Source organism: Phyllopteryx taeniolatus, chromosome 8 (genome assembly GCF_024500385.1).
Source record: "Phyllopteryx taeniolatus isolate TA_2022b chromosome 8, UOR_Ptae_1.2, whole genome shotgun sequence".
In the NCBI taxonomy this organism is placed as follows: Eukaryota; Metazoa; Chordata; class Actinopteri; order Syngnathiformes; family Syngnathidae; genus Phyllopteryx; species Phyllopteryx taeniolatus.
The window spans coordinates 28,608,104-28,633,188 of NC_084509.1; the positions used below are offsets into that span (position 1 = coordinate 28,608,104).

Genomic DNA, 25,085 nt, shown 5'->3' on the forward strand with positions numbered 1-25,085 from the left:
ATTGAAGCAAAACGATCTTCTGGTTGTACTGTAAAATTGGACACGCATTTCCATAAAGTGACATTTTGTTTTTGTTTTTTTAAACCTAAATTAGTATAAGAACCTGTTAAAGTCAAATGAGGAATACAGTATTTAACTTAAGGAAAATGATCTGCTGAAAGAACAGAGAAATTATATTTGGATTGTTTAAAATAAGTACAAGTCATAGCTGACACAAATCTTGAAAATGTGCATTTATCAGGTCTGCGCACAGATTGACCCAAAGTGGTGCTCAAGCACCAGCCCTTTTGGTACCTGCCCTCCAAAATCTCTGTGCACGCCCCTGGTATTTCTACTTCCTACTTCTATTTTTGGAATATTCAAAATGACTTATTTCTCATTTGAAGCGATATCATAACCCGCAATTAAATCTCTATACTTTAGTAAGATTTGTAAGGGAAAATGATGAAATCCTCTTGCCCAAAACCCGCCTGCAAAGAGAAATATAGCCAGGCGAACAAAGGCCAAGCATTTTGCCTCGATTGGACATATTTAATCTTGCTTAGATTTGACTTTTTCCTCTCATCACACAAGGCCTTAAAGATGTCAGCCGCTTCCTTCGCCATTCTTCAGCCGAACCTTCTCCTGACACGCGACAAGCCCGGCCGGTCATGATCCGCCTGCCGCGGTGACGATCAAGAGAGAGGGAGGACACCCACGTCAAAGTGCGCCGTACAGCTCTCAAAAAGCGGCTTTGAAGTTTCGCCCGTGTTTACTGCGCCGGATGAAAGGAGTTTCAAAATAGAAAAATGACTCTTTTAGGGCACTTATGCAGTCGAAGCGGGCAGACGGCGAAGCGGCCGTGGCAGCTTTTGCATCACCGTGCGACTGACAGCGTTGATGAACGCCCGTGTCGTCGTGTTTTGTCCCCTCTGGCACCTCGTACAAGTTTGACCTCAAACGTCAAGAGCCACCTCTGACCCCATTTGGATGCTTTTCGTGTCACGCTGGGGTGTAAACATTAGTATACGTTGCAGGGACAGGCCTGATGAAGCCATCTATCAATTGGAAATCTTGGAAGGAGGAAATGTTGAGTGCAGGGAGAGACATTTTTCCAGGGAACGCTCATAACCATAACATCCAATGAAACATATTTACCACCCAATGCAATAGAAATTTTCAACTGCTTTCGAGAAAAAAACAAAACAAAAAAAGCTTTCATGTTACGATAACAAATATTTATGTTGTGAAAATAAAGTGACATTTTTTTTGGGCCATTATAACTCATGTAAATGTATATATAATAATAAAAGACACAACGTTTTGCTGTAATACCCCAAGAAAGTTTGGCGAGTGCAGAAATGGGCGCTGGACAATGTTGACAGAGTCCAATTATAACTGCGAGGGGAAAGCCCGTCAGGCTTTGACAGCTTCCACATGTAAGAGAAAATGGCGGTCGAATAAAGCTCTCTGACAGCAAACCCCGCGGAGAGGGAATTGGATCATATCCCAAACCTTCACCTTTTGGGTTTGAGGCCTAGGAAGTTTGATGATATTCCGTCATATCGGATTTATATCAAATTTAGCGTAAATTGTCGATCCGCAGAGTAGCGTCAGTGTCGGTCGGGCAAAAGGCGCTGAAGAGACGGCCTGCGCTCTCCTGGCGTTATTGCTTGGCTCGAGGGAGAAGACGCACAAGCGGAAGGCTGAAATGTTGCTCTTGCACTGTCGTCACATTCACCGAAATCCAACAACAACAACAACAACACGTCTGAAAGGCTTTTGCTGCGGGGCACGACAATCCTTTGCCGCTGGTTTGTTTTTGCCTCTGCGATGACTGCGCTGACAGCTAGATAAGATACCTTCAGTGCACACGGAGGACAACTACGAAACACATCCATGATCCCCCCCCCCCCCCAAAAAAAAAACAAAACAGCTACCAGGACAAATAGGCAAATTTGGCTCAATCCATTTTGGTTTGATGGCTAAATGGGCTGCTGGAGGACAGGACCTGACCATGAAGAGAATACAAAAAAAAAAAGCAGTTAGGTCTACTTAACGGCTAACAACAGAAGGTCCAATTCATTCCAATTGGAAGATTGTGGCAGATAAAGTTTGTCGAAGATGACAATGCTGTGGCAAGGGGTTGCATTTCCACATCCACTTTAAAAGGTTCAAAAGTTAGAAGAGGAAAGATTTCACAACACGAAGCCACTAACAGAAGAGAAATTCATTGAAACCCACCATGATGTCATACCTGAACAGACTGCTGAGGAAGCAGATATTGAACAGGAAGAGACGGACATTTCAAAAAAAAGAAAAAAGACAGCTGGGGAAAGATATAGTGGATTTTACTACTCGCACAAGGCGATTGCTGCCTAAGCGGCTAGCTGTAGATATAGGTGGAAAAGATGACAACAGCCAAGATGGAACTTTAACACAATTGTTAAGTTGGAGACGTATAAAATGCATTTTACATTACTTGGCTACTTCCAACAAATGACAAAATGCATTCAAAGGCGCACACACACACACACACACACACACACACTGAGGACAGCCTTTTTTTTTTAGACGTACATAGTTGAAAAAGATCATATTTTCTTTCTGTCATTTTCGTCCCCATCACCCGTTGGGGTAAAGTCAAGCCTTGTAGCGGCCACGTATTCACCGGCATGCCATTCTCTTCTGCCGTCGCTGTGAAAAGTCTTCTTCGCGGAGATATCCAGCACATCACAGAACGCGCCCTGGGATCATGAGTCGCTGCTGCGTGAAGCGTCAGCGGTCAGATGGAGAGCCCAAAGTCCACTGATGCAAGAAATATGCCGTACATCCCAGTTGAGCCACTGACAGCTAAAGTGGCGTAACTCAATTTTGGTCATTTTGCAGGCGAGTGATTGGAAGTTTGATGGCTGCAGCACATTCTGGGGGATTTGTATCTGGGTGCTGTATGGCAATGATGACTTTTTCAGGGAATTAGAGTTTTCCTAAAAAAAAAAAGAAAAGAAAATGAGAGAAAAATAATGTTGGACATGGATCATATTTGATATTCATTTTGGTTTTCGATTGCTTGCGGTTTTATACACAACTGTCAGCATCCTCCGTTTTTTTTTTTTTAAGGTTGGATCCCGGTCACTATCATCCACGGTTGCCTAAAAGAAAAGTAACAAACATTTTGTGCAATAGTGGTCTAAATAGAATCAGCTGTCAAATCAATTCATATTTCATGAAAGAAGATACAGTAAATAACATTCACTTATACAGTATTAACATGCAGAGGCACTGACACCAAGAAATCTCCATCAATCAATCGCTACGCCTCACTTTCTGGGATGTTTTTGGAACTGGCAAAGCCAGTTTTTGTTGTTTTTTTAAAAACCTTTATTTATCCAGGTAAGGCAATTGAGAAGAGATTCTCATTTGCAATGCCGACCTGGTTGCCGACAGCAGAGCAAAACAAAGTAAAGCACTGTGAAAGCAAATAGGAACGCGTATATAACCAAGTGATACTTTGAAAAACACATGATATTACATCATAGCATATGATGAATACAAAGTTCAGAACAGGTGCAGCAATCATGGACAGTATTTTCTCCCCCTCACAGTTTTGGACATCCATTCCAGTGGGTTTGGTATGTCTTTAAAATAACCTTTGCCCCCCCCCCCCCACCACCACCTAATTCCGCATCAATGTTATTGAGAGGACTAAAGAGCAGAGCCAGGCAATTCCTTACTTTTGCGAGCAATGCTCCGCCTGACGTCATCACGGGTGGCAATTTCGGTTCATCAACTTTCTGTCAGGTGCAATTTTTTTCCCGCCGCCCCAAGCCGGAAACAGTAGCACCTTCGACTCGCCGACCAAGTCGAACTGCGCAACGCCGGCCGAATCCATCTTCCGCAATTTTCATTACTCGCCGCCCAACTAAACAGCCGGCGCAGCCCAGTCAGATTTAATGATATTCTTCGCCTTTCTTGGGCGCTCGAATCGCCCCCGGGTGCCCACGGGCGGGCCGCTGTGCCTGGACTATCACGGACGGCAGGAGCAATCGCAACTGCTTTTGCAAACGTGCCAAATGAGGTTTATTTACGGTGTTTGCTTAATAAATAGCTTCATCGCAGGCGACCTGGAAAACATAAGCAGTAAATAATGCAGGTGGCCCAAAGAGATGTATGTATGAGTATCACATGACTTTCTAAAATTGTTTTGGTGTCTTAGGGCGCTCCCAAAAATTCTGAAAGCCACTGTAACGTTATGCACAGTTTGAACATTAACACTGTGCTTAAATGTAGGAAAAAGAAAATACAACTGGACTTAAATCATTCAATTAAACACTACATACTGTACATTACATGTACATGCAAATTGTACCGAAATAAAACAAACTTTTTGTATTTGTCAAGTAAATTAAGCTACAAGCTTGGTAATGGAAGGAATGAAACTTCTTAAGGTATCATTGTATAGTGGCTGAAAAAAATCGAATAGTCATACCTACCACAGCTGATGAAGTATTCATCCGAGCGTCTGACTCGACACGTTACGTATCTTATTGAAATATCAAACTCCCCCGTGGAGGCGTGGTCACCTGCAGTTCAAAGTTCATGTTATTCAATCATCTTGCTGCCAATGAGCCTGCGGGGCTTCCTCCCGCTGATGAGTTCTAAAGGTGCCAGGCTCTTGACAGGATTAGCCCCCCCCCTTCCCTGTTTTACGTTGAATTGATGACTAAGTCGCCTGCTGGGAATCGACGTGAATTGTTGACACTGGGTGGGAGAAAGGGGATGATTAAAATCGTGCACGCTGTGGATATTGCTAAGAGGGATTTGGAGTTCACCGCCTAATTACGGTCATGTACGGTGCTTAAGTCTTTAGAATCTGAATCATCTTTATTTGCCAAGTATGTCCAAAAAACACACAAGGTACGACAACAGACGGTCAATTGACAGAGAACACTTTTGAGACAGAAAGAGATTGACAAGAAACAGTCACTGAGCAATAAAGGGTTGCTAGTTATCTGGTAATGCCGGTACATTTTTTTTTTTTTTGGACAATTGTCCTCAAGCACTTAGAGCAGTTCGAATGACTACTATTGCAATAGTCCGGTGCAATGCTCATTGTGCAAAGGGCGCAGAGACTTCAAGCGAGTAGTACGATAATCTGGGACAATGTTGATTGTGCAAATGTTGCAGATACTCCTCAATCAGTGTGCAAATGGAGCAGATGCTACTCTGGCATGAGTGGCCAGTATTGGTCAACAACAGATATGCAAATAGTGCAGCGTGGCGAGACTACTACACTGAGTGCACGAGTAATACGTAATTGGCCCGAATGAAATGTGACAACAAACTCAAGACAAAACAAATTGCCAGCATGTTGCAATGGAATTGTAGGTTAGGTGTTTAAGAAGTTGATGGCAAGAGGGAAGAAGCTGTTGGAATGTCTGCTAGTTCCAGTTTGCATTGATCGGTAGCGCCGACCCGAGAGAAGGAGCCGGAAGAGCCGGTGACCGGGAGGCGGAGGGTCCGAGAGGATTTTGCACGCTCTTGTCTTAGTTCTGGCAGCGTGCAAGTCCTCGAGGGTGGGTAGGGGGGTACCGACAATCCTTTCAGCACTTTTGATTGTCCGTTGCAGTCGGAGTTTGTCCTTTTGTCTTGGGCCGCCACTTGCTTTGTAAGGCCCTTTTTCATTGTTACATTCATTTTTACTTTAAATCAATTATTGGACATACACAAAAAACACTAATGTGATCCCAACCAATGGCGGTATGGGGGTTGTAAGTGGTTAGCAAGTCTGCCTCACAGTCAAAAGATCTGGTTTCGTATCTGCAGTTTGCATGTTCTCCCCGTGCTTGCGTGGGTTTTCTCCGGGTACTCCGGTTTCCTCCCACATTCCAAAAACATGCATGTTAGGTCAATTGAAGACTGAATTGTTGTAAGACACTTCCAAAAAGCTATGTGCAGCGTTTTAGCAGTGATATTTACTGGTACGTTGTGCTTTTTCTTCGCCGTTTGTTTGTGCGATTAACTTACAACTGCGAGAAGTGATTCCTCTTCAGAGAAGGTGCCGGCGGCCGGCATTAAAAGAAAAGCCTTTAGAGTTTCGTAAAAGGGTAGGGCTCCCACTTTTACGCCAATCACAGTCATCGCAATGGCGCAATGGTAAGTCACATATTTAAAGTTTGTGTCGATGCTGATCTGTCACAATATGTCTACGTTAAAGGGACTCTGTGGCATAAAAAAAAAGTTGAGGAATGCTGATCGAGAATTCGAAACAAATATTTAGTGATAAACACAGTATTCTAACTAAATTACTTTTATTGGATTTATTTCATACTGACTAAAAAGTGTAAGTGGTCCGACTACACTGCATTTTCAAATTTAAAGTGTGCCATATCTTTTTCCCAGATTTCAATGATCAGATTTCAATGAATCACCCCTCTTTGGTGTTTGTGCAATTATTGCCAGTTTACGCAGACGTCTGGACGGGAGAATGCGCGTCATCGAAAAGTGCACAAGCTCTGGCGCGTAAAAAAAAAAAAAAAAAAAGGACCTACGCACGAACTGGATAATCCAGCCCAAAGTGCTTGAAGAAAAAAACAATCAAAGTACAGTAATTAATATTCAATCAACACAAAAGTCTTACTGGAATGCCTGTCTAAAAAAATGGATTTGTCGTCGACAGAAGAGGCAGCTCAAATGGAAGTGCATTCCACAGTTTGGGGGAAACGCACTGCAAGGCTCTATCGCCTTCCGTTTTTTTAATCCTGTGTGAGAGACGGTAAGTAACTGATAAGATGAGCATAATGAGACTAGATCCACCAAGTACGGAGGAGTCGGACCATTGAGGGCTCAGTTAAGTGACTGTAAAAATTGTGTAATGAATCCGAAAATGTCAAGACAATTGAATTAACAGGGAGCCAGAGCAAGGACGACATAGTTGAACCTGTGAGATCTCGACAATTTGTTGCTATTATCCCTGTTCATGGTGTATTTTAGCCCTAATGAACGGCTTCTGGTTGACGGCCTGCTGTGGGGCCAAAACATTGGGAGGAGGGGAGAATATTCCAAATATTTCCACGATCCCCCTGCCGTGCTATAATGGACTTAATCTTCCCCTCAGAGTCATCTGTCATCTGTTAACTTGTAATTGATGCTTCCTGATAGATGTGGGCTTCAGTTATGGGCCTTGAGCTTGATTTATTACCTCCTGCCTCCTGGTAGCCCCAACTGCATAGAAAGAAAAAAAAACACACGAACACACAACAAACATACACAGACACACACAGACACACACACAGCTGACAGGTTTAATGGGAACCTGCGCACCAGCTGACAAACTCTTGCTCATTCTTGTCAGGTGATGGGTTGCTGCTGAGCCCGCAAATACCTGCAAACAGTCACAAAACACAACCTCTAACCCGACATGCATCTCCGTCCCTCCGGGGGGAGGGGGTGGGGGTCGGGGGGGGGGGGGGTTTGCGCAAACGCCACGAACGAAACCTAGTCAAGTCTATTTTTGCACCACACACACTAAGGGTTCTTCTCGAAACACGAAATACCCTCCTGGCTCAGGTTTTTTTCAGAGCACTGATCCTATTTTACATTTGCAGCCGGGAGGTGGCAACATCTCATTAGGCAGCCCACACAACGCCGACGCTTTGTTTATTCATGTCTTTATAGTTTGCAGTGCCGTTGAATATTTTCTTTGCCATATTTAGTTTGTATGAAAACAAAGGAAACCAGAACAACCACAAGAGTAAAGCTCAAGGCTTTTGTTGGTCTTTCTATAGGACTCGTTAGGGTGGCAGTTAACTGACTTTTAGAAAGAGAAATCCTGGGCAGGTCGCCGGCCAATTGCAACAAGCATTCACGCTCGCATTCACATCTATGGGCAATTTAGAGTCTTCAATGAAGCTACAATGGATGTTTTGGAATGTGCCTGCGCAGGCACGGTGACAACATGCGAACTCCACACAAAGAGGGTCTGAGATGAGACTCAAACCAAGAACCTCTTGACTGTGAGACAGACATGTTAACCACTGCAGCCACGTGTTACCTGCACTGTATCCTAAAATCTGAAAAAATTAAAATAAAAAAGAGGAGTGTTGCCATATCAATGTTTTGGGATGATTTTGTGTGGGGGCGGGGTCAGCGGGGGATCATCCAAAAGCCTTATTTACGAGAGGAAGTTCGTCACCAGGTCCTTTTTGAAAAGGCTTAGAAAGCTAGCAACTTTGACAAAAAGGTACAGAAAGCCAAACAACAAATATGTTTTGACATGTTCCTGGAGCCCAGGGGTCACCAACATGGGCCCGTGGGCCTGCTCGAATATTGCTCAGCAGTGAGCTGTGTCTTGTTTTTTGTCTTGTGATTTTTGTCTTGTTATTCTAAGAAAAAAATAAAATAAAAACTGTGCGATGCAGTGAGCTGTTTTTTTGTTTCGTTTTTTTTTCATAGTAGCCACTTCTTAAGGGACAGACTGGGAACCAAAGGGCCTTTTTGTCACAGGTATGTATAAAGTGTTTGTTTGCTTTAATTCAGCTATTTCATGTCAGCTCTGTAGCACGCTACCCATTTGGGCATCAAAAGAGCACGTCTGTGCCATTCATCCGAGCAACAGCAACGTTAATTGATTAGCCAGTCCCTCAGTCATCGTGTTAACTATGTTTGAATTTCCACTACGTCTATTTTGTAATCACTTTATGCCATTTTAGGGCTGGGGTTACGTCTTACTTGAAAGCAATTTAGCTTCTTTTGGACTCACACTTCACACATTCTAACTACGGCAGTAGTTTTTTTTTTGTCAAAAGACATGGAAGGCTTTAATTCGATGGTCTCATTTGACTTTTTGGCACCCGGAATGTGACGTCATGGTAAGAATAAATACAAATAAAATAAAATAATTTCGCTCTAGTGCCACACTGCCCGTGAAGCTATCGCAGAATGGTAACTGTCGCTATCAAACATACAGTATGCGACGCATGGATCTGTTCGGGTTGCATCAAGTGCAGAGGAGGCCTGGCAGCACTAATGATCTCATGTTCACCTAATGATGTTTGAATTTCTGACTATTGCGTCAGGGTTCTCCTTGAGCAGCAAGGTCGAAACCTGGCGGGCGCGCACGGCATCAGATGGGCAAGAGATGACCGGACCGCATTGGGAAATGAGCTCGATTCAACTGCGTGATTTTGCTTGAAATACAAAAGTGTAGACTCACTTTATGTGGCAAACCGGGGGGGGGTGGATTTTAGTGAAGAAAAACACTTATCCAGTAAATGATCCGATTAATATTAAATGATGTGGCTGCAAACTCTTCAGTCACCGCTTTAGGATCCCTAAATCCTGCAGCGCTAAACCTTATTTATTACACACATAAAACTCCTGAATGAGAAAACTTAAAAGCAGTAAACAACATGCCAAGGAGTGGACTGGAGGACTCGCTAACATTTGTATCGTTAGCCATTTTGTTGACCCAGATTTTTGTACCCTTCTTCTTCAGATACCCAAGTAAGAAAGGAAAGTCCCCTTGGGAATTTATTTTTTTTCTTCCTCCCTAAATGATAACAAAAAAAGTCGCCAACTCACAACTCGAGCTGCTATCATGTGTCATGTAGACACTAGAATGGAAGCAGATCTCATCAAAAATAAAGATCTCAGAAAGGACGTGTTTGTTTTCTGCCCTCTGGCGGTCAGCAATTGCGCAATAGTTTTAAGGAGACGTTACCTGGATGCCCCCCCCCCCCACAATTTAAAAATTTCACAGGTGTCTTTATAACATAATAACATCAATTTAATCAAAATACACCAAGGATCAAAATTACAGAATTACAATTACACTGCTCCATATTCTGCTGGGCCAATGGCGAGTCAGGCTTTTGTTGCTATGAAGAGCAGGAAGCAGAAGTAGGGCAATGAGAGTAGGCGAGCAACTTCGACTTGTGAATGCGAAACCCAGATGGTTGGGGGGGGGAAAAAAGTAAGCATCCGTAAAGACAATAAAAGCATGTTTTCCTCCTGGAGGCAGCACTTCATACGATACACTTTGTACACTTTGTCAATTAGTGTACAGATGTGTGCATTTGGAACATGCAGCAGACACATCTTTCGATACAAATAGCCTCCCACCACGTCAACAACAAGTAGGTGCCGCTTATCAGAAGCTGACATCTGTGCATACAACAAAATTCAACGCAGCCCTGCTTACTTTTTGGCTTTGGCATGACAGCAATTTCAGACGACGCAGTCCAGCCGTGGCTTGAAAATGGCAGATCTTCGCCAAGCCTAGCTGCCAAGTCACGGGTGGAGAAACTTGGTAAACTCTGAAAAGACAAATTGAGACAATCCACCAAATTCAGAAAGGCTCGCTCACAGACACGTTTTCAGAAATGGGCAGATAACAAAAGATCTACTTGCTTATGTGATTTTACACTTGATGGTTGAGCACACACTCAACAGATCCAACTTCAGTATTTGCATCCAAGCCATTAGAAAGTCAATTTGACATATTATGCCCCCTATAAAATAGGACAATGCTGCCGTCAGTTTACATTTCATTTATGATTCTTGTTGCAGTTTTCAATCGCTTCTAAGATCAAAGAATCACAAACGGTTCTCAGTCTCACCACAGTTAGAATCTAGCTGACAAATTTCGATCAAAACCCTTCTGCGTCATTTGACCACAGCAGAGTGATTCAAAAACAGGACAAATGGCTTGAAAATCATTTTAGGCTTCTTCTCGACCGCCATAGTTTGAATGTGTGAAGCATCAGTCCAAAAGAACGTCGTGTGAGGTCAATTGCTTGGAAGTGAAACCGAACGCCGGCTGTAATTTACATTTCGACAGGTGAATTGATTCAAAAATAAGCCGACCTTGTTATAAACCTTGTTATTTAAGACAACGCAAGCAAACTTTCTCTACACTCCTGTGAGAAAATGTCGAAGTAGCTACGACGTAAATTAGCAGTCTCACACATGTTCTGCGTTTTCTTCTTGTTTTAAGGAATACAAAAAAAGAAACCTTTTGTAGAATATTGGGTGTTTTTCAGTTCAAGTCAGACTTTTCTGCCACCCAGAAGTACCAAGGTGCTTTATTTTGTTTGTTTGTTTGTTTACAAACATGAAAAGGTCTGTTCTGTTCTTGTATTTGATTTCATCAGAATATGAGCAGAGAAAGATTTTTTCCTCACTAAATGCCCCCCAAAACACGAGAGTGTCCTGTGAAAGTCTTCTTGTGAGTGATAATAGCTTCAGCGAGGATGACGATGAGTGCATACGTGAGAAAATGAAAGCGAGAAAAAACCTCACTTACTTCAAGATCACAACACATTAATGGATTTGAAATTGCAGTGTGCAAATCAGTAGAGGGAAAACAAAAAATAATGAACAAAACACTCTTCAAATGACAACATTCAACTCAAGAGGGAGGTGGCGGGTTGACAGGATGTGTCCATCGAGTAAAGAGAGGGGAGGCGGGAGGCGGGAGGCGGGAGGCGGACTGCATGACATGTCATTGAGTTAGTGCGTCCTGTGTACTGGAGGACTTGTTCCTCAGAAGAAGAGGATTCAAGCGGCCTATATATATATATATCGAATTTTTTTTTTACATTCTTTCTGACATCTCCTGGTTATCCATCGAGTGGCTACCTTGCAACGTGGACAAGGTAAAACTAGTTTTTATTCAATGTCAGAAAAAAGTGCATATGCCTTGTAAAAATGGTGCACTGTGATGTAATGCCATTCATTTGATGTCTCAATTTACAAAATTAGTTAAATTGTCTTGTAACAGGCTCCAGCTCACCCGCAAGCGCAACCCTAACGAGGATAAGCGGCATAGAAAATGGATAGATTGAGTATTAAGTTGTGGTTCTGAACATACTGTACATACATTAAAAAAAACATTTTAACAGTATGTGGAATGCAGCTCCGCCAGAGCTAGCAGGGTGTCCATTGGATTTAACAGGTTGAAGATTTAGTAAGTTATCTAAAGCATGTTACCTTGATTTATGAGTGCCCCAATTTGCTGGTATTTGGAATAACAAACTTTACGTTACAAATTTTTGCTTTGTGTTGGGAGCCAAAACTTGACTTGAAAAAGTCTTCAATTTATTGAACGGGACAGTCAAACACTTAAATGTGAAATGAAAACACTCGCATGGAGCATGGAGGAGACGCTAACACTCGCCAAACTGACTGACTCGAGGCTCCTGACCTCAGTCACTAGGCCATGGCCCCTTAAAGGCACAAAACACAGGAATGTGCTACAGTGTGTGCTTTTGCTTTTTTTTTTACATTTTTAGATTTACATTTTACAATACACTGCTATTTTTCTTCATTTAAAAAATGGTGGTGTTTTGGGTGGGCTGGAATGAATGAATGGCATTCATTCATGCGAGTGTTTTCATTTCACATTTAAGTGTTTGACTGTCCCGTTCAATTCATTTCAAATGGGAAAATTGATTTGATATATATAGGCCGAAAATTGATTTGATATACAGTGGACCCCCGCTATTCACAAGAGATATGGACCGGACCCAACTGCAAAAAGCCAAAATCTGCGGATAATTGGCACCCATTATATTTGCATTGAAAATGTTTTTGTTTTTTTTGTTTTTTAAACCAAATTTTTGTTTCAAAAACAAATCAAAAAAATCAAAAAAATAAAATGTTTAAAAAATGTAATAATAAAATCAAATCTGTGAATAGGTGGTATGAGGGAGTCTACTGTACAAGTAAATTGAGTTACAAGCTCGGTCACGTAACAAATTAATCTTGTAAGGTGCTGTTGTATATTAAAAACTATTGGATGTCAGCACAGTTTAACACTGACCTTACCCATTGAGAATGAGGCAAACACTGTATGTGTCAGTGAACAATGTCCCAGCTGTACTACAAGAAGACAGACAGCTCCTCATACTGCGACCGCATCCCCCTGCGCATCGTGCGGGCCGAGTCGGAGCTCTCGGCCCTGGAGAGGGCCTACCTCGGGGCGGTGGGCAAGGGCGACTACGCCACGGTGAAGGAGGCCCTGGAGGAGGCTGAGATCTACTTCTGCATCAACATTGACTGCGTGGACTCTCTGGGGCGCACTGCGCTGCTCATTGCCATCGAGAACGAGAACCTGGAGATCGTGGAGCTGCTGCTCAGCTATAACGTGCATGTGGGCGACGCCCTGCTGCACGCCATCCGCAAGGAGGTGGTGGGCGCCGTCGAGCTGCTGCTCAACCACAAGAAGCCCAGTGGTGAAAAACAGGTACAGTCATTCCCCGCTATTCCGAGCCCTACCGCTAATAGCTTCACGAGCAAGCGTCACATAGACCGCCACTCCAGTGACGTGGAAGAAAAAAAAAAAAAAAAAGAGAGCGATAGTCGCTGATGCATTTTCAGGCATTTATTGAACAGGAGAAACAGTCAAACAGCCAAATACAAAATGAAAACACTCACAAGGAGCATATACTTCCACTGAAATTAGCGTGTGGTAAAAGGCCAACCTAAGTGTGCGTAAGAGCTCCTCACATCACTCACTAGGGTACGCGTCAACACACAAATAGAACTGTATGTGTATGACTTCTTTAAAAACCTTTCGCTCAGGAAACTTACCCCTTCTTGGATGGCTGCTCCGCGTTGCTACGGAAGCTAGCGCCTGCCGCTAGTTCTCGCAGTAGACTATACCCCAACGACTTGACTCATCCAACGCTGCGGGCTCCGAAGAAAGCCCTCGAGCTTTGATAGCTTGCCGAGTGTGCTTGCAATGGGACATGACAAAAGGGTGTGGTGTTCAGTCCAGACGGAGCATAATAAGAGGCTACCTGAACCCAAAAGTCATTAGCGAGGTTGCTGTTCGGTAAGATGGTCAAAAGACAAAAGATGTGGAATGGGACCCTTTCCACGCACATTTTCAGCACAGCATACCACACCATATGCTTGGTAATTTATAGATGTGTCTAAGAAAAGGCTGTTTAATAGATGATGCAAGCACATCATTCTGTAGGTTTAGATGCTGCATTATGTGAGTACAGAAGTACAGAAGCTATGTTCCTACGGCCTGAATTTGTACATAAGTCAGAAAGCACAGTAGTCTATGCCCAATCTACGCTAGCGCAGTGGTAAAATCATAATTACAGTAAATATTTGTATGAAAAACATTTGACCATGAATTAAAACATCCATCCATCCATTTTCTGAGCCGCGGATGTGCTGTAGCCTATCCCAGCTATCATCGGGCAGGAGGCGGGGTACACCCTGAACTGGTTGCCTGCCAATCGCATGAATTTAAACAATACAGTGGAATAACAGTAAGTACAGTGGTAACCGAGCATACGTAACGATTTAATTTTACGCCGCACACCTTATGATATAATGATCAAATTCTCAAGGTAGTAAGTAGTCTTCTTCTTTTGTTGTTTTTTTGTTGTTTGTTGTGCTGATCCTCTTTATGGTGACTCTTCAGGATGAAAGGCCTGACGGACAAACAGACTGACAGGCCTGACAGACCAGACAGGTCGACAGACCAACCGGACAGACCGATGGACCAGGCCGACCAACCAGACAGACAGTTACAAGAGCACCATTGAGGAGAAATTGAAATATTTTTTTTTTCTTCTAATGTTAGCAAGAAGAAAGAAAGCAAACAGAAGATGAATGTGGCAGTACAGTGGAAACCTGCGCACTGTTATTGTATTATCCAGCTAAACTCCAAGCAACTTCCTATCTGGTAATTGAAGTATTTCTCTTTTCTGTAAAGCTCCCACCCATTCTGCTGGACAAACAGTTTTCGGACTTTACCCCTGACATCACTCCGATCATCCTGGCAGCCCACACCAACAACTACGAGATCATCAAACTACTTGTGCAGCGAGGCGTCTTCATACCTCAGCCGCACGCCGTGCTGTGCGACTGCCTGGAGTGCGTGTCCAGTTTGGACGTGGACGGCCTGCGCCACTCGCACTCCCGCCTCAACATCTACAAGGCATTGGCCAGCCCGTCGCTAATCGCCCTGTCCAGCGAGGACCCGTTCCTCACGGCCTTTCAGCTCAGCTGGGAGCTGAAGGAGCTCAGCAGGGTGGAGAACGAGTTCAAGTCAGAGTATGAGGAGCTGTCGCATACGTGTAAACAATTTGCAAAGGACCTCTTGGACCAGACCAGGAGCTCCAAGGAGCTGGAAATCATCCTTAACTACCGTGATGACATCAACCCACTGCTGGATGAGAACACTAACGATCTGACGCGGGTCAAATTGGCTATCAAATACTGCCAGAAAGAGGTATTTTGTTCTTTCCGTTTACTTTCAGGTCTCCTCTCCTCTCCTTTATATCAAAATATCCTTAATATCCAAAACTGTCTTTTAAAAACAAACAATAATCCTCTGTATGTACTCTTTCTAAAGTCCTACAATACCACAAGACGGCGCCAAAGACGTGTCTAAATAGTAATTGGGCTCAATGAAGTATGTTGTAAAGTGTTACATTTTGACAGAAAGACAAGCTTTGCATGGGAGGAGATAAGTTTAGCCTGGGTGGTTCGTGGAAGTTACGTGAGTCTTTCAATCCCCGTGGACCATGATGTTTGCAGATGACATTGTGATCTGCAGTGAAAGCAGGGAGCAGGTGGAGGAACAGTTAGAAAGATGGAGGCATGCACTGGAAAGCAGAGGAATGAAGATTAGCCGAAGTAAGACAGAACATATATGCGTGAATGAGAGGGGTGGTGGGGGAAGAGTGAGGCTTCATGGAGAAGAGATAGCAAGGGTGGACTTTAAATACTTGGGGTCAACCGTCCAGAGCAATGGGGAGTGTGGTCAAGAAGTGAAGAACCTGGTCCAAGCAGGTTGGAACGGGTGGAGGAAGGTGTCAGGGGTGTTATGTGACAGAAGAGTCTCTGCTAGGATGAAGGGCAAAGTTTATAAAACAGTGGTGAGGCCAGCCAGGATGTACGGATTGGAGACAGTGGCACTGAAGAGACAGCAGGAAGCAGAGCTGGAGGTGGCGGAAATGAAGATGTGGAGGTTCGCTTTCGGAGTGACCAGGTTGGATAAAATTAGAAATGAGCTCATCAGAGGGACAGCCGAGGTTCGATGTTTTGGAGACAAAGTTAGAGAGAGCAGACTTGGATGGTTTGGACACGTCCAGAGGAGAAATAGAGAGTATATCGGTGGAAGGATGATGAGGATGGAGCTGCCAGGCAAGAGAGCGAGAAGAAGACCAAAGAGAAGGTTGATGGATGTCGTGAGGGAAGACATGAGGACAGTTGGTGTTGGAGAGGAGGATGCAGGAGATAGGCTCTCATGGAAAAAGGATGACACGCTGAAAAGGTGAAAGGAAAAGAAGAAGTAGGGCTCAGTCCTATTACTGCACTTCATATTACTGTAGTTCTGTTTCAAAACTGCCCCATTCGGTTAGTTGCTTAATCAAAGGCAAAACAAGAAGACCAAAGTCACGTGCCATTATTTTGTTGTAAAAGAAAAAAACTAGCGTTGGCAACTGTGGCTGATGATCGTAATGTTATGATAAGATTATTGACAATAAAAGTTATAATTTCCTCTAAATCAGGCTCGTAAGTAAACATTGATCATAGCGAGCGATTACGGCGCAAACAAACATGTCCTCATTGAGACAGGCAAAATCCGTCAGTTTAAACACCTACAACATCCTGTGAAATTTATGGTGCTAAAAATGGATTATTAACTGAAATAATTAGCTGTAAAATGTTTTTACTGTTCCTAATAAAGGAAATGAAACATAAGGCTGTCATACACAAGGACAAAATCCTAAACAATGTGGCCTCGTGACAAGAACTGCGCCAAGACGAGCCACAAATGGGTCTAAATGGTTGGACGTGTCCTGAGGGAGTTTTGGCCAGCCCATAATTGCAAGGCTGCATCTTAATGTAATCCATTACCGTTGCCTCATCAGTCCCATGGCGATTAGATTGTTAGGTGATAATGACAACGTGATGGCTCTTTCCCTGACACTCCTAATATTTTAATCATGAGGAGAACGTTTTGGTATTGGATATATTGTTTGAAATATTTTAGGGTCTGAAAATTGTTTTGGACACATTTGTACTACTCCACTAGAGGACATCTTATGGTAAAAGCAATTTGATTTTTTTTTCATGGAGATTATACTATATGAATACAAATATGGCGATGCCACTTGAACTAGAAAGAGACAATTGAGACAAATACATGCTCCCATTGTGTACGGCATCTTCCTCACGATGTTGCTCATTTCATTGCTGGTTTGGGACGCTAACGACATAACCGCAAGCTTTTTACAGGTTGCTATTGTGGTGTTTCTGATGAGATGGCGCCAAGGTGGTTACAGACAGGCTGCAGACCATTAAAAGCCCTTTAGCAGTTGTCCACAAAATCTATCCCTGCTACCAAAGTTTGTGTCAACAAATGTCACACACTATAGAGTAGATTTCAATCATACAGTAATTCAACTGAATCGTCCGCTCGATGCCATCCAGTGTGCCGCGTAGCGTTCAATTTGGCCACTCCCGAGGCAAGCTGGGAAACTTTAAAGGGATTCTGTGTGGAAAGATGACCTCATCGCCCAACCCATAATGTAGCGAATCCATTTGGCTCTAACGAGGTTAAGCTGAAATTAACTCCCATCACCAGCAAAAGATGTCTTGCAGATGTTTTTGTTTTTTTATATCACATCTTAGAGAGCAGACGATAAGAACCAGATTCGACAACTTGCATCATAAATCATTTGTGGAACAATTTTGAATATTTACAGATGCTCTTTCATACAAAAACCGACTATTGGGAATCTAATAACGAGTAAATGATTACAACCATTCACGCCCAGAAAGTCATTTTCCACTTTCGACAGTTTTCTGATACTGGCTGAGTTTGAGGTCGGTCGTTATCAATTCCTTTTTCTCCTTCATAGTTTGTCGCCCAGCCCAACTGTCAGCAGCTGCTGGCCTCCCGGTGGTATGATGAGATCCCGGGCTGGAGGAGGCGTCACTGGGCAGTCAAGCTCATCACGTGCATACTCATCGGGCTCCTCTTCCCCCTGTTATCCATCTTATACTTGGTCTCTCCGAAAAGCCGTTACGGCTTATTCATCCGCAAGCCCTTTATCAAGTTCATCTGTCACGCCGCTTCCTACTTGACATTCCTGTTCCTGCTCCTCTTGGCATCGCAGCACATCGAAGCCCCGCAGCGTGACCTTCAGGGCCCGGCACCAACCGTTGTGGAATGGATGATCTTACCCTGGGTCATCGGTAAAGAATATCTTCAAAGACAATTCTCTCATATAATTGTCCTCCGTGGTTGTGATGCAAGCGTAAAGCCACCGTTTGCTCACGTCTTCAAGGGTTCATCTGGACAGAGATCAAGCAGATGTGGGATAGCGGTTTCCAAGACTACCTGGACGACTGGTGGAACATAATGGACTTCATTATGAACGCATTGTATCTCGCAACCATTTCCCTGAAGATTGTTGCCTATTCAAAGGTACAGTACAGTATATAAATAAGTACAGAACTGTGGAGTATGGCCATGTATGAAAGATTACATTGGTCCTGTGAAACGTTGATGCATTTTGGTTGAATATTGCGACAGGCAGAACGCTTGAAGGAAGATCAAATCCGCTATTTCATGCATCTTTCCATTCCAGGTTAAAACGGAGGTGCACACTTTCACATCCACATGACCTCGGGTTTTTTTTTTTTTTTTTTTTTTTTAAGTTTGTGGTATATTTACGGTTCAAACTATGAATACAGGCAATGTAAAAAAACAAATGTGGGGGGGAGGGGCATCAATTACTGGCGGTTTTTCACTATTGCTCTCTAGGGCTCGGTCCCTATTCTGTTTTGCTGTAGTTTAGTACAGCATGGGAACCTGACCGTTCTTTAACAATACCGTATAAATGTATCTTGCAGTATAGCGGGCACAAACCCCGATGCAGCTGGGAAATGTGGCACCCGACCCTAATAGCCGAGGCGTTGTTTGCCATCGCCAATATCTTCAGCTCCCTGCGCCTCATCTGCCTTTTCACCGCCAATTCCCATCTGGGCCCGCTGCAAATCTCGCTGGGCCGCATGCTCCTCGACATCCTGAAGTTCCTCTTCATCTACTGTCTGGTGCTGCTGGCCTTCGCCAACGGCCTCAACCAGCTCTACCTTTACTACGAAACCGACGAGGGCAGCAACTGCAAGGGTATTCGTTGCATGCAGCAAAACAACGCGTTCTCGACGTACGTTCTGAAACAAAACCGGTGCGGAGAATGAATAACTGTTCATCAGCCGGGTGCGTCTGATGTACGTTTCACTTGTTTTGCAGGTTATTCGAGACACTGCAGTCGTTATTCTGGTCTGTGTTTGGCCTCATTTCCCTGTATGTGACACGAGTAAAGCCGGACCACGAATTCACGGAGTTTGTTGGAACCACCATGTTCGGCACGTACAACATCATCTCCCTGGTTGTGCTGCTGAACATGCTAATTGCCATGATGAACAACTCGTACCAGCACATTGCCGTGAGTAGCCCATTCTGTTGTTTAACCGCACTCATTTGTCTCGTGTTCTTTAACAAACGGCCCTGATGAACGACTCACATTTTCTTTTCAGGATCATGCGGATATCGAGTGGAAATTTGCCAGAACTAAATTATGGATGAGCTACTTTGAAGAGGGAGGAACTTTGCCATCTCCGTTCAACATAATACCCAGTCCCAAGTCATTTTATTATCTGACAGGATGGATACAAGCGCGCGTATTTCGGAGGCCAAGCTTAAAAAGACTCGCAACCTTTGAAAGTTTGGGGGTAAGTTATTGTTGTACATTGTTTTTTTTTTGTTTTTTTTAAGGACTCTCACAGAAGATTCAGTGGCCATCTGTCACTGATCTTGTAAGAGATGGAGTATCTCGCTTTGATACCGGACAACGTTCCTGATAAACGGGGTCCTCAGTTACACCGAAGATCTGTTCCTATGGAAAGAGCCGGAAATAATCTATTGCTAACCAATGCTGGCGCAATACTAAAGTCATAATTACAGTAACTTTCTTGTATGCAAAACACTTCCAGGCCATAAATATTCAACAACAAGTGAAGTACAGTAAGTATGGCGCCGAATGAGCGTGCCGCACGACCACGCTTTCTTAACCTCGAAACTGGATGTCGTGACCGTTGTAAACCGAGGACCCTCCGTTGTTTAAAGAGGGTGGGTGCAATATTTGGTCCGACAGCAACACAGTGGAGGTTCAAGCATTGAGACCCGATGTCAGATATCTGGGGCTCTTACTTTAATATTGACACTTATTTCAAAATAAGTTTATTTCTTGACTTTCTTTTTAATGAGTTGTATTATGGTTTATATTTACATTTTACAATACAGAGCTATCTCATTTATTGAAACCATCGCAAAATTGTGGTGTTTTTTTTTTTTTGGGGTGAGGCTGTATTGATGGCATTTCAATTCATTTTAATGGGGAAAATTATACCAGTTGAAATTGGACACAGAACGAATGAAACTTGTAACTTAAGGTACCACCGTATTGCAAATGCACAAAACACCCATCATTGATGGACCGTTCACTTCTTTAATTACAGAGGCGTGCAGCAGACAATGTCAGACTAAACCACGAGTATCAGGTATGACACATTTTCATTATCTCAAACGATTTACAAGAAGCGGCACGGTGGACGACCGGTTAGCACATCCACCTCACAGTTCTGAGGACCGGGGTTCAAATCCCGGCCCGGCCTGTGTGGACTTTGCATGTTCTCCCCGTGCCTGCGTGGGTTTTCCCCGGGTACTCCGGTTTCCTCCCACATCCCAAAAACATGCACGCTAGGTTGATTGAAGACTCAAAATAGCTCGTAGGTGTGAATGTGAGTGAATGAGTGAGTGAGTGAATGGCTGTTTGTTTGTATGTGCCCTGCGATTGGCCGGCGACCAGTTGAGGGTGTACCCCACCTCTCGCCCCAAGATCGCTGGGATGGGCTCCAGTACGCCCGCGAAGATGAATGTATGAATTTACAAGAATCGACATGAGTTGACCATCAACATGAGTGTGTCATTTTCAGGAGGTTTTAAGAAACCTAGTAAAGAGGTATGTCGCGGCAATGATCAGAGACGCCAAGACAGAAGAAGGCTTGACTGAGGAAAACTTCAAGGTAGCGTTAACTGCTAAACGGAAGACCTTTCTACCATGTTCATTTGCTGCCGTTAAAACAATTCTGCTTCATCGTCGATAGGAGCTCAAGCAGGACATCTCCAGCTTCCGCTATGAGGTGCTGGGAATGATGAAGGGCAAATCGCAAGGCCGAGGCTCTGGGAAAGCAGCGAGCTCCCCTTTTGCTTACCAGGGAAACTCCTTCAAGTACTCCCCTAAGTGGTGCACGGAGGAGTCACAACAGAGGCTGGAAGTGTTTGACCTGACCACCAATAGGTCGAGTGGAGCTGCCAACACAAGCCGCAGTCCGACCAATAGCTGCGTTGTCCCGGCGACTACTGCAAAAAAACACTTTGACGACGTCCCCCAGCAGAGACACTCCGGAATGCCCTCTCAGAACTGCAATGAAACCAAGTCAAAGTCTGAGAAGGCCTCGAAGAGTTCGGAAACCGCCAGAGGACGCGGCCAAGAGTGCAAAAGTCCGAGGGTGATAGTGGAAGCCGCGCAGGAGGTGGAGGAGGACGCTCAAGAGAAGGACCATTCATGCAAACTACAAACTGATGAACATTAATGACCTAAATAAAAAAAATGAAAAAACACATTCATCCACGTCCACAAATAATGTTTTTTATTTTTTGCTGCTTTGTTGTAATTTATTAAATGAAGACACCTTTCTGACCCTGTTCTCGTTCTGTCAAGTTTATTACATGAAAAAAAAATGTCATAGAATTGATGGGGCAGTGCTGACTGGATTAATAAATGATGAGTCAAGTAAGAAAGAAAAAAATCTTTAAAAACATGTTTACTTTGAACTAGACTAAGTCATGGATACATTATTCATTAATTTAGTAAATGAAGCAGTTTCAAGTAACCTCAAAACAGTAATGCACTAATTATATAGTGCGGTATGACATGCAACACATTTTTTGTGGCCCAGCTTTTGAACAGGTTGCTTTTTTTTTTTTTTTTTTTTAATCTGGGAGCAATTGAACTAAATGAAATTAAATTCCTGGAGGGTTTGCAGGTCATGCTGCCCCCATGATATACTGTGCTTATTCTGATTTCTTTTTTTTATGAGTGTTCACAGAAATATTGCCAAAGTTCAAATTGATGGATCGGAAAATTCAATGGCATGTGAAATGCCGAAGTGATCTTTGGACAGACTAAAAGACTTGAACATCCTGGCAAAATTCTGGTTTCTTTAACGCTTCCATTTTGGGTAACAATCTCACATCATAGGTCGTACATTTGTCTTCTTTACCACTGTTCAATTCTCACTCATCCTGTTTACAGAGTGGAAAAAAACTGTTCTGGTAAATAGTTTATTTCTTGTACACAAAAGCAGACCCTCTTGCAGCAGATGCTAAGCTCACAGGAAATTCCCGATGCCTACTTGAAACATACTAACAAACCGTTTTTACCTTCGTCACCAACAAAATCAGCATCGGATGGCTCTGAAAGATTATCCCGAGGGATTAACCTGTGATGTGGGGTGTCTTTCGAGTGATTTGTTTTTTCTCAGGCTGATCAGAAAACTGTTGGGCTCGACAATCATACATGCTAAACCTTTTTCAGCATTTACGTGTGGTCAACACAGTTCCATTATGAGATAAACTAACAGTTAGCCTAGCTTCTTCTACTTGTATTTCCCAGCAATCTTGATGCCATGTGGCACAATGCTGCCTCTCACAGGTCAGTCGTGGTACTACGACGGCCAACTGATTTGATCATGTTTGTATCCCTCTTGAAGAGAATTAGAACAATACAAATTATTATTATTATTATTATTATGAGAACATTTCCTATTAGATGATAGTGGATGATTACCGAATGCAGTGTTTCTCAACCTTGATTGAGCCAAAGCGGATATTGCAGAGGAGAAAGTGCTCGGAAGTCGCTGACCTAATGGAATGGCCGGCGAGTGCGCGATAGGATTATTTTAATCATGTGATCTAGATGTTTATTTCATGGTCATGAGCTCGAGCTTTCAAAGATTTAAGTAATAAAAACAAAACGAGATGATCAAAAGATTTGATTTTGACCTTTCAGACACTAAAAGCTTCTGCGTTATCCCCTGTCATCGTCGTGGCGGGCTCGCCCGCAAAGATGGTAGCGCCAAGAAACGATTATGTGACAGAGAACTACTTAGTGCTGTGTTTTCATTATCGATGTGGAAGTGAGTAAGAGCGGACGACTCGTGCGAGTGCCGACGCCACGCTGCATCCGATTATCGCGGCGCTGAGTTCATCTGTGCCGTTGTTGTTGCTGCATGCAAAGCGAGTCTAATGCGGAAACTTCCCGCGTGGATTAGCAAGTTCATGTCCTCCAGTCGTTTCGATGAAGACCACATATCAGAGCCAAGTAAGGAGTCGATAAAAGGCCTTGAAGGTTAAACCTATTTGTGAATATAGCAATCAGGGGACAGCGAAAAACTGAGTGATTGACACCTTGTCAGAATATGTTTATGACAGCCCGAATTAAAAGTTTAAATCACGTGTCAAACTCAAGGCCCGGGGGACAGATCTTGGCCGCCACATCATTTGATGTGGCCCGCAAAAGCAAATCATGTGCGTCAACGTGCTTGATTGAACTTTCTGTTTTTTTATTTGATTGTTATACATACAAACACAAATATTTACGATTGGAAATTATACAATTTCATTTTTTTTTTTGCTTTGAAAATGAATCCTTATTTACATCGAAGTAATGTATTGTTAATCTAATAATCCAATCGTTATTGCAACGTCACGTAATCTAGTCCAGTGATTCCCGAACACTTATCCAATTTGACTTGTGCATCTATCTATGCCAGCAATGTACAGTGACACGCAGAATAATTCAATGCTCTTCCGCTAGATGGCAGAAAGTATCATTAGCCCTTCATACGAGAGAATAATAGCTTTGTGTTCAACTGTACAGGCCCAGATTCCACAGAGTAAGTAGATTGAAACAAGTTTTTAATTGAAACAGGGTCATCAATATTTCAGTATATATTCACTTTTTTTGGGGGTCTGTTTTGTGGTGTGCCGTGAGATTATTCTCATGTAAAATATATGCCTTGGCTCTATAAAGTTTGGGGGTAACACTGACCTGGTATGACCTCGTGTGGTTGATGAGCAGGCAGTCCTTCTCACCACTAGGTGGCGCGCACACACAACATTCTGGAAGTGCTCAAAGTACACGCAATAAGTGGTTATTTGTCATTCAGAAATGATAATAACATTATATGTCTGCTTGATTAGTGCTATTATGTTATTGGGGGTAGAAAGGTAGTTGACAAGAATTGGAATTACACCCCTGAGACACTTTATTAGGTACAGCTGCACAATAAGCTTTTTGCACAATTGTTGTTTGTTGTTGTTTTTTGTCAATGTCTTTATGTCTCCAAAGTGTTCTGTAAATTGACTGTCTGTTGTACTAGAGCGGCTCCAACTACCGGAGACAAATTCCTTGTGTGTTTTGGACATACTTGGCAAATAAAGATGATTCTGATTCTGATTCTGATAAGGGTGTGCATGAGTTCGCAGAAAAACAGGGTATTAATCTTAATCGTATGCAATTAAAATAAAAAGATTCAAATGTAAGAATGCTGTTTTACTGTTTTACAATGTAACAACTTGTTATTATTACGGCTCTAGTTTGCAGCAGTGTTCAACTACATCATCCTGGGAGCGGTTTCTAATATTTTGGTTACCTCATTTCACATGAAGAAATGTTTGATTTCCCATTAAAATGTTAAAAAAAAAGAGCAGATATGTGGCTTTAAAAACAACTGTCAATGACACGTAGTCAAAAAAAATGTTAAATTGTGTTGATCGTCCCATTGTAAAAAAATCTAAACATTGACATTTTGTTATGATAAATTTTTAAGAAAAAAAAAAAAAGCTAACTTTCTCTGAGAGATTCCCGGTAGTACTTGTGCGTGATGTTGTCATCCGCCTGGCGCAGGAGGCGAGTGAGCGCGGCAGTATAAAAACT

General features: G+C 43.0%; 1 protein-coding gene and 1 long non-coding RNA gene across 3 annotated transcripts; one reads left to right on the plus strand and one right to left on the minus strand.

Annotated features, from left to right (window-relative positions):
- Nucleotides 1-2,370: 2,370 nt before the first annotated feature.
- On the minus strand, nucleotides 2,371-25,078 carry LOC133482555 (uncharacterized). The gene is made up of 4 exons (XR_009789835.1): nucleotides 22,529-25,078; nucleotides 10,181-10,295; nucleotides 3,069-3,131; nucleotides 2,371-2,966 (listed from the first exon to the last, which is right to left on the minus strand). It is a non-coding gene; the product is annotated as an uncharacterized LOC133482555 (long non-coding RNA).
- Nucleotides 11,509-21,785, plus strand: trpc4b (transient receptor potential cation channel, subfamily C, member 4b). 2 transcript variants are annotated; one of them, XM_061782808.1, is made up of 11 exons: nucleotides 11,509-11,636; nucleotides 12,842-13,225; nucleotides 14,717-15,235; nucleotides 17,877-18,213; nucleotides 18,306-18,445; nucleotides 18,874-19,187; nucleotides 19,274-19,469; nucleotides 19,561-19,755; nucleotides 20,542-20,583; nucleotides 21,019-21,108; nucleotides 21,190-21,785. In XM_061782808.1, the coding sequence occupies exons 2-11, from the start codon at nucleotides 12,848-12,850 to the stop codon at nucleotides 21,676-21,678; spliced, it is 2,700 nt and encodes an 899-aa protein (XP_061638792.1). In that variant the 5' UTR covers nucleotides 11,509-11,636; nucleotides 12,842-12,847; the 3' UTR covers nucleotides 21,679-21,785. The 2 variants fall into 2 exon arrangements, with proteins under 2 accessions (XP_061638792.1, XP_061638793.1); XM_061782809.1 differs by lacking the exon at nucleotides 11,509-11,636 and having other exon boundaries at nucleotides 12,635-13,225; nucleotides 18,135-18,213.
- Nucleotides 25,079-25,085: the final 7 nt, after the last annotated feature.